The sequence below is a fragment of the Tachyglossus aculeatus genome, chromosome 11, assembly GCF_015852505.1.
Source record: "Tachyglossus aculeatus isolate mTacAcu1 chromosome 11, mTacAcu1.pri, whole genome shotgun sequence".
In the NCBI taxonomy this organism is placed as follows: domain Eukaryota; kingdom Metazoa; phylum Chordata; class Mammalia; order Monotremata; family Tachyglossidae; genus Tachyglossus; species Tachyglossus aculeatus.
Genome location: NC_052076.1, coordinates 37,004,890 through 37,014,389, shown reverse-complemented (window position 1 = coordinate 37,014,389; position 9,500 = coordinate 37,004,890). Strand labels below are relative to the sequence as shown.

Here is a 9,500-nt window from a genome sequence, read left to right as displayed (position 1 = left end):
GGAAGGGAAAAAGGAAGGGAGGGTAAAAGTGGTGGGTGGCGGGGCCGTCTTGGCGGGGCCGTCTGGGTTGGGGCGAGACAGGCACCCCTCCGGGCCACCCGGGAAATAGGAAGTCTAAATCGCTGCACCGAAACAGTGTGATTGGGGGCGGCGGGGAGGAGGAGTTCCAGTCGCGTTTCCACCCATCCCTCATTCTGAGTCCAGTTTGAAACCAAAATAATTTTTATTAATAAATTTTCCCCCTCCCCCAATAAATACCCCTCCCTCAAGGGGAACAGTAGGATGCAGGGGTCCCTATCCCAGACTGAGCAGGGCCAGCCAGCTGCCTTCCAGAGATCCAGCCCCTAGTTCTGGGGTTGGGATCCAGGTGTCCCACCCTACCCCCCTTCCCTCGCCAACCCCTCGCCTCGCCCCATCCCTTCCCCCCCACCCCCCCCCGACCCCCAACATACAGCTGCCACATCCCGACAAGCTGGGGGCTCTCGGGGCTCGGATCCTTAGTGTTTTATCCGTCTCTCTGCACCTGTAGAATTTTAGGGGTCATTCCCCCCGGCTCCCGTGGTCCCCCTCCCCCAGGTCCGCCTGTTGGCACGGTGGGGGAAAGGGGAGGAGAGATCCCCCCCCTGTGCAAATGTTGCGGGTTCTTCAAGCTGAATCATCTCGGGACAGGATCTCCACCTCTGCCCTGGGGGCTGTGGAGAGAGAAACGGAGGAGTCCGTGAGGGAAAGGAGGAATTAGGGGGGATGGGGCAAAGCTAGGCGGGACTTCAATACCTACTTTGACTGTGAGCCCCAAGTGGGACCCGATGAGCTTGTATCTACCCCAGTGCTTAGAACAGTCCTTGGCACATAATAAGCACTTGCACACGCAGTATTATCTCAAAGAGTTGGGAGGCTGCAACAGTCTATCTCCCCAGAACCATGGGTAGGGACCGTCTCTATACGTTGCTGACTTGTACTTCCCAAGCGCTTGGTACAGTACTCTGCACACGGTAAGCGCTCAATAAATATGACTGACTGAATGAATGAATATGAACCCTCCAGTCAGCCCTTTAAAACTGAACAGAGCTGGCCCACCCACCAGGCCAGACCCTCTACAGTGAGTTAGGGAGAGGGGTTCGGAGTTTTCTCCAGGACTTTTGGGCTGGAGGAAATGGGGAGTTCAGCTCCAGTGCTCTGCATACGGGAAGTGCTCAATAAATAGGATCGAATGCAAACAGGGAGACTAGGGGCTAAGGAGGAAGCTCAACTTCAGGGACTCTAATTTGGTTCAGAGATGGCTCCCTAGAGGCAGCGGGAGAAGCAGAAATGGAGAAGCAGCGTGGCCCAGTGGAAAGAGCCCGGGCTTTGGAGTCAGAGTTCATGGTTTCAAATCCCAGCTCCGCCAATTGTCAGCTGTGTGACTTTGGGCAAGTCACTTAACTTCTCCCCCTTCTAGACTGTGAGCCCACTGTTGGGTAGGGACTGTCTCTATAGGTTGCCAACTTGTACTTCCCAAGTGCTTAGTACAGTGCTCTGCACACAGTAAGCGCTCAATAAATATGATTGATTGATTCTCTGTGCCTCAGTTACCTCATCTGGAAAATGGGGGTTAGGACTGTGAGCCCCCCGTGGGACAACCTGATCACCTTGTAACCTACCCAGCGCTTAGAACCGCGCTTTACACATAGTAAGTGCTTAATAAATGCCATCATTATTATTGTTATTATAGAGGGAGACTTAGAAGGGTCTCCGGGGTTGGAACAGAGAGGATTTGGGCCTAACATCAGGTTCATTAATAATAATAATAATAATGGCATTTGTTAAGCGCTTACTAAGCACTTTTCTAAGCACTGGGGGAATACAAGGTGATCAGGTCATCCCACGTGGGGCTCACAGTCTTAATCCCCATTTTCCAGATGAGGGAACAGAGGCCCAGAGAAGTGAAGTGACTTGCCCAAAGTCACACAGCTGACAACTGGCGGAGCCGGCATTTGAACCCATGGCCTCTGACTCCAAAGACCGTACCCTTTCCACTGAGCCACGCATTAATAGAAAGCTAGAAAGGGTTTGGGGTTTTTTTAGGGAATTAAGTGCTTACTACGTGTCAGCACTGTTTTAAGTGCCGGTACTGGGTCAGTGAGACTCACCATCAGCGTATCAGCGCAGTCCCTGGGCAGCCTTCGCCTCCCGTCTCCTCTATAGGAGCTGCAAGGGAATTGGATGAGGACCACGGTTAAGGGTCACCGGGATTCAAGGTTGCGGCGCCGAAGGTCACGGGGGATCAAAGGTCAAGGTGACGGTTACTCACTGGTGAACTTCTCTCTCCTGCGGCAGCGTCTCCAAACCAGGAGCCCAGAGAGCACCCCCAGGGTCAAGGCCAGGCCCAGGCTGCCCCCTAAGACTGGCCACAGGAGCGGGGGCGAGGGTGGGGGCACCGTGCCTGCCGAAGGAAGGGGGGTCAGAGGGCTGTGGTCTCTGCTGCCTCCCCCCAGCCTCCCCGAGCGGCCCCCCGGACTCACAGCCGAGACAGAAGTCGCTGTAGGGTCTGGCGGGGCAGGAGGAACAGTCCATGCACTTGTCCAGGTCCGAACTCCAGGAGCTGCCCCTGGGGCAGGGGGCTGAGGGCGGGCAACAAGGAGAAAGCGGGGAAAGTCCCATCTGTGCCCCTTGGCCCGGCCCTCCGCGCCCGGCCCGGGTCCCGGGTCGGGGGCCGCGAGGGAGCGGGGCCGGAGCGGTCAGGGGCTATTCCGGGGGCTGAGGTCAGGGCCGGGGAACTCTCCGGTTACGGTGAGTCAGGCCCGGAGAACGGCCGGACACCGGAGCCCCGACCTCATCCCGCCCCGCCCCTCGCCGCATCGCACCGCACAGCCGCGCCGGACAGGAATGGAAGCAGCGTGGCTCAGTGGAAAGAGCCCGGGCTTTGGAGGCAGAGGTCGTGGGTTCAAATCCCGGGCTCCGCCACTTAGCTGTGTGACTTTGGGAAAGTCACTTCACACTTCTCTGGGCCCCTCTGGAAAATGGGGATGAAGACTGGGAGCCCCCCGTGGGACAACCTGATCACCTTGTATCCTTCCCCAGCGCTTAGAACAGTGCTTTGCACATAGTAAGCGCTTAACAAATGCCATCATCATCATTATTATTATTATCCTGCCCCTCCCCTCACTACATCGCACCACACAGCACCGCACATCCGTGCCAGACAGGAATGGAAGCAGCGTGGCTCAGTGGAAAGAGCCCGGGCTTTGGAGGCAGAGGTCACGGGTTCAAATCCCGGGCTCCGCCACTTAGCTGTGTGACTTTGGGAAAGTCACTTCACACTTCTCTGGGCCCCTCTGGAAAATGGGGATGAAGACTGGGAGCCCCCCGTGGGACAACCTGATCACCTTGTATCCTTCCCCAGCGCTTAGAACAGTGCTTTGCACATAGTAAGCGCTTAACAAATGCCATCATCATCATTATTATTATTATCCTGCCCCTCCCCTCACTACATCGCACCACACAGCACCGCACATCCGTGCCAGACAGGAATGGAAGCAGCGTGGCTCAGTGGAAAGAGCCCGGGCTTTGGAGGCAGAGGTCATGGGTTCAAATCCTGGGCCCCGCCACTTAGCTGTGTGACTCTGGGCAAGTCACTTCACACTTCTCTGGGCCCCTCTGGAAAATGGGGATGAAGACTGGGAGCCCCCCGTGGGACAACCTGATCACCTTGTATCCTTCCCCAGCGGTTAGAACAGTGCTTTGCACATAGTAAGCGCTTAACAAATGCCATCATTATTATTATCCTGCCCCTCCCCTCACTGCATTGCACAGTTTATTAGTATGTTTGGTTTTGTTCTCTGTCTCCCCCTTTTAGACTGTGAGCCCACTGTTGGGTAGGGACTGTCTCTATATGTTGCCAACTTGGACTTCCCAACCGCTTAGTACAGTGCTCTGCACACAGTAAGAGCTCAATAAATACGATTGATTGATTGATTGGTTGATTGTACAGCACCGCACATCCATGCCAGACAGGAATGGAAGCAGCGTGGCTCAGTGGAAAGAGCCCGGGCTTTGGAGGCAGAGGTCATGGGTTCAAATCCCGGCTCTGCCACTTGTCAGCTGTGTAACTTTGGGAAAGTCACTTGACACTTCTCTGGGCCCCTCTGGAAAATGGGGATGAAGACTGGGAGCCCCCCGTGGGACAACCTGATCACCTTGTATCCTTCCCCAGCGCTTAGAACAGTGCTTGGCACATAGTAAGCGCTTAACAAATGCCATCATTATTCTTATTATCCTGCTCCTCCCCTCACTGCATCGCACAGCACGGCACCGCACATCCACTCCAGACAGGAATGGAAGCAGCGTGGCTCAGTGGAAAGAGCCCGGGCTTTGGAGTCAGAGGTCATGGGTTCAAATCCCAGCTCCGCCACTTAGCTGTGTGACTTTGGGCAAGTCACTTGACACTTCTCTGGGCCCCTCTGGAAAATGGGGATGAAGACTGGGAGCCCCCCGTGGACAATCTGATCACCTTGTATCCTTCCCCAGCGCTTAGAACAGTGCTTTGCACATAGTAAACACTTAATAAATGCCATCATCATCATTATTATTATTATCCTGCCCCTCCCCTCACTGCATCGCACAGCACCGCACCGCACCACACCACACATCCACTCCAGACAGGAATGGAAGCAGCGTGGCTCAGTGGAAAGAACCCGGGCTTTGGCGTCAGAGGTCATGGGTTCAAATCCCAGCTCCGCCACTTAGCTGTGTGACTTTGGGCAAGTCACTTGACACTTCTCTGGGCCCCTCTGGAAAATGGGGATGAAGACTGGGAGCCCCCCGTGGGACAGCCTGATCACCTTGTATCCTTCCCCAGTGCTTAGAACAGTGCTTGGCACATAGTAAGCGCTTAATAAATGCTATTATTATTACAGGTGACCACACAGCTGGGGGCCGGTGCCCGTTTTCTCGGGCAGGAAGGGAAGCCGGGGGCGACAGCTAAGGAGGGAGGGCTTGGGCAAGTCCCCGCCAAGCTGGAGGGGGGCAGGATGCCAGGAGGGAGGAGGGGGGGCAGCTTGGGGGGCTCGGCCCCTCCCTTGCAGCCGGTGACTCAGTTCCAGGCGCCGGGTCCGCCCCCCGCATAACTGGAGGCTGAAGTCACGGGCCAGGGGTGGGGGCGCTTCCCCCACAGCCCACGGGCCACCATTCATTCAATCGTATTTACTGAGCGCTTACCGTGTGCAGGGCACTGGACTAAGCGCTTGGGAAGTTGGCAACCTCTACAGACGGTCTCTACCCAACAGTGGGCTCACAGTCTAGAAGGGGGAGACAGACAACAAAACAAAGTCCCCATTTTACGGATGAGGGAACTGAGGCACAGAGAAGAGGGGGCCGATCCATGTTTGTACTGATTTATTCCTCTGTTGATTTTACTTTTCATTCACTCATTCATTCAATCGTATTTATTGGGCGCTTACTGTGTGCAGGGCACTGGACTAAGCGCTTGGGAAGTCCAAGTTGGCAACATCTAGAGTCGGTCCCTACCTAACAGGGGGCTCACAGTCTAGAAGGGGGAGACAGAGAACAAAACAAAGTCCCCATTTTACGGATGAGGGCACTGAGGCACAGAGAAGAGGGGGCCGATCCATGCTTGTACAGATTTATTCCTCTGTTGATTTTACTTTTCATTCATTCATTCATTCAATCGTATTTATTGAGCGCTTACTGTGTGCAGGGCACTGGACTAAGCGCTTGGGAAGTCCAAGTTGGCAACATCTAGAGACGGTCCCTACCCAACGGGGTCACAGTCTAGAAGGGGGAGACAGACAACAAAACAAAACATAGTCCCCATTTTACGGATGAGGGAACTGAGGCTCCCTCCCTCCCCCTTTTAGACTGTGAGCCCACTGTTGGGCAGGGACTGTCTCTCTATGTTGCCAATTTGTACTTCCCAAGCGCTTAGTCCAGTGCTCTGCACACAGTAAGCGCTCAATAAATACGATTGATGATGATGAGGAGGCACAGAGAAGAGGGGGCCGATCCATGTTTGTACAGATTTATTCCTCTGCTGATTTTACTTTTCATTCACTCATTCATTCAATCGTATTTATTGGGCGCTTACTGTGTGCAGGGCACTGGACTAAGCGCTTGGGAAGGCCAAATTGGCAACAGTGGGCTCACGGTCTAGAGGGACAAGGCGCAGTCGGAGGCGAGGCCGGAGAAGGCCCGTTCGGTGCCCCCCAAATAGCCGGGGGTCTCACCCCGAAAGGAGGTTAGGAGGGAAGGGCGAAGCCACCACGGGGACCGTCCCGACCACCAAGGTCTTCCCTAATAATACGGGCAAAGCACTGTTCTAAACGCTGGGGAGGTTCCAAGGTGATCTCTGCACACAGTCAGCGCTCAATAAATACGATTGAATGAATGAATGAATCAAGTTGTCCCAAGGGGGGGCTCACAGTCTTCATCCCCGTTTTACAGATGAGGGAACTGAGGCCCAGAGAAGTGAATAATAATTACGGCATTTATTAAGCGCTTACTATGTGCGAAGCACTGTTCTAAGCGCTGGGGAGGTTACAAGGTGATCAGGTTGTCCCAAGGGTCGGCTCCCAGTCTTCATCCCCGTTTTACAGATGAGGGAACTGAGGCCCAGAGAAGTGAGGAATAATAATTACGTCATTTATTAAGCGCTTACTATGTGCAAAGCACTGTTCTAAGCGCTGGGGAGGTTACAAGGTGATCAGGTTGTCCCAAGGGGGGCTCACAGTCTTCATCCCCGTTTTACAGATGAGGGAACTGAGGCCCAGATAAGTGAATAATAATAATAATTACGGCATTTATTAAGCGCTTACTATGTGCAAAGCACTGTTCTAAGTGCTGAGGAGGTTACAAAGTGATCAGGTTGTCCCAAGGGAGGCTCACAGTCTTCACCCCCGTTTTACAAATGAGGTCACTGAGGCCCAGAGTAGTGAAGTGACTCTCCCAAAGTCACACAGCTGACAATCGGCGGAGGCGGGATTTGAACCCATGACCTCTAACGTGGCATTTATTGAGCACTTTAAGACCTCTGACCCCAAAGCCCGGGCTCTTTTCATCATCAATCGTATTTATTGAGCGCTTACTGTGTGCAGAGCACTGTACTAAGCGCTTGGGAAGTACAAGTTGGCAACATATAGAGACGGTCCCTACCCCCCTGAGCCTCGCTGCTTCCCTCTTTTGGGGCGCTGGGCAGGCAGGCAGGCAGACACTCGAGGGTCCCGCCGCCCCCTTCCCTCCCCCGGAGAGTCACCCCGAGAAGCAGAGGAGTCGGAGCCGAGGTTTCCATGGTTCCCCTGGGCCCCCCAATCTGCCCTCCATCCCCTTCGGGGACTCGTCCCGGATAAGAATAATAACGATGGCATTTATTAAGCGCTTACTATGTGCCAAGCACTGTTCTAAGCGCTGGGGAAGTTACAAGGGGACCAGGTTGTCCCACGGGGGGCTCCCAGTCTTAATCCCCATTTTACAGATGAGGTCACTGAGGGCCCAGAGAAGTGAAGTGACTTGCCCAAGGTCACACAGCAGACGTGTGGCGGAGGCAGGATTCGAAGCCCTGACTTCTGACTCCAAAGCCCGGGCTCTTTCCACTGAGCCACGCTGCTTCTCTATCCCGGGGCTCGTCCCGGGGCCCCCCAATCTGCCCTCCATCCCCTTCGGGGCCTCGTCCCGGATCCCGGGGCCCCCCAATCCGCCCTCCATCCCCCCCGGGGCCCCCCAATCCGCCCTCCATCCCCCCCGGGGCCCCCCAATCCGCCCTCCATCCCCCCCGGGGGCCCCCCAATCTGCCCTCCATCCCCCCCCGGGGCCCCCGTTACCCTTGGCCGGCTCGGCGGCCCCCAGCAGCCCGGCGGCCCCCAGCGCCAGCAGCCCGAGCAGGGCCAGGCCGGTTGGCACCGACGGGCCCATGGCTCTCCTGCCGCCGCCGCCGCCGCCGGCCCCGGTCTGGGCCCCGCCGGGCCCGACCCTCCGCCCACCCCATCCGGGGCGGGGGCCCACCCCGGACCCCGCCCACACTTCCCGGGCCCGCTGCTCGCCCCACATTCCCGGGCCCAGGCCGCCACGAGCCCTGCGGCTCCTCCTCCTGCTCCTCCTCCTCCAAGCCACTTTCCTCTTCCCAGACACAGGTGTCCCGTTCCTGCCGTCCCAGATCAAATCCAGAGTCCCGTCCTGCGGCTCAGTTTTTCAGACCACTAGCCTCCTCCCCACTCCTCCTCCTCCCCCTCCTCCCCCTCCCGCTTCTCCTCCTCCTCCAAGCCACTTTCCTCTTCCCAAACACAGGTGTCCCGTTCCTGCCATCCCAGACCAAACTCAGAGTCCTGACCTTCGGCTCGGCCTCTCAAACCACCAGCCTCCTCCCCACTCTCCTCCTCCTCCTGCTGCTCCTCCCGCTTCTCCCGCTTCTCCTCCTCCTCCTCTTCCTCCAAGCCACTCTCCTCTTCCCAGACACAGGTGTCCCTTTCCTGCCACCCCAGATCAAACTCAGAGTCCTGACCTACGGCTCAGTCTCTCAAACCACCAGCCTCCTCCCCACTCCTCCTCCTCCTCCCCCTGCTCCTCCCGCTTCTCCTCCTCCTCCTTCAAGCCACTTTCCTCTTCCCAAACACAGGTGTCCCGTTCCTGCCATCCCAGACCAAACTGGGAGTCCTGACCTGCGGCTCGGCCTCTCAGACCACCACCCTTCTTCCCACTCCTCCTCCTCCTCCTCCTCCCGCTTCTCCTCCTTCTCCAAGCCACTTTCCTCTATCCCAAACACAGTTGTCCTGTTCCTGCCATCCCAGACCAAACTCAGAGTCCTGACCTGTGGCTCAGCCTCTCAGACCACCAGCCTCCTCCCCAGTCCTCCTCCTCCTCCCGCTTCTCCTCCTCCTCCTAGCCACTTTCTTCTTCCCAGACACAGGTGTCCCATTCCTGCCATCCCAGATCAAATTCAGAGTCCTGACCTGCAGCTCGGCCTCTCAAACCACCAGCCTTCTCCCCACTCCTTCTCCTCATGCTCCTCCCGCTTCTCCTCCTCCTCCTCCCGCTTCTTCTCCTCCTCCTCCTCCTCCTCCAAGCCACTCTCCTCTAAGCCACTCTCCTCTTTCCAGACACAGGTGTCCCGTTCCTGCCATCCCAGACCAAACTCAGAGTCTTTACCTGCTGCTCGGCCACTCAAACCACCAGCCTGCTTCCCACTTCTCCTCCTCCTGCTCCTCTCACTTCTCCTGCTCCTCCTCCTTCTCCTCCAAGCCACTTTCCTCTTTCATTCATTCAATCGTATTTATTGCGTGCTTACTGGGTTCAGAGCACTGGACTAAGTGCTTGGGAATTCCAAGTTGGCAACATATAGAGACGGTCCCTACCCAACAATGGGCTCACAGTCTAGAAGGGGTAGACAGATGACAAAACAAAACATGTGGACAGGTGTCGTCAGAATAAATAGAAGCAAAGCTAGATGCACATCATTAACAAAATAAATAGAATAGTAAATATGTACAAGTAAAATAAATGGAGTAATAAATCTG

The 9,500-nt window shown here is 56.0% G+C and overlaps 1 protein-coding gene across 1 annotated transcript; it reads right to left on the bottom strand.

Annotated features, from left to right (window-relative positions):
* Window positions 1-447: 447 nt before the first annotated feature.
* TNFRSF12A (TNF receptor superfamily member 12A) lies at window positions 448-7,902 on the bottom strand. Its single transcript, XM_038754172.1, has 5 exons — window positions 7,812-7,902; window positions 2,502-2,600; window positions 2,291-2,422; window positions 2,130-2,187; window positions 448-692 (listed from the first exon to the last, which is right to left on the bottom strand). Exons 1-4 carry the CDS (start codon window positions 7,900-7,902, stop codon window positions 2,132-2,134), a joined length of 378 nt encoding a protein of 125 aa, XP_038610100.1. The 3' UTR covers window positions 448-692; window positions 2,130-2,131.
* Between the last annotated feature and the right edge of the window lie 1,598 nt (window positions 7,903-9,500).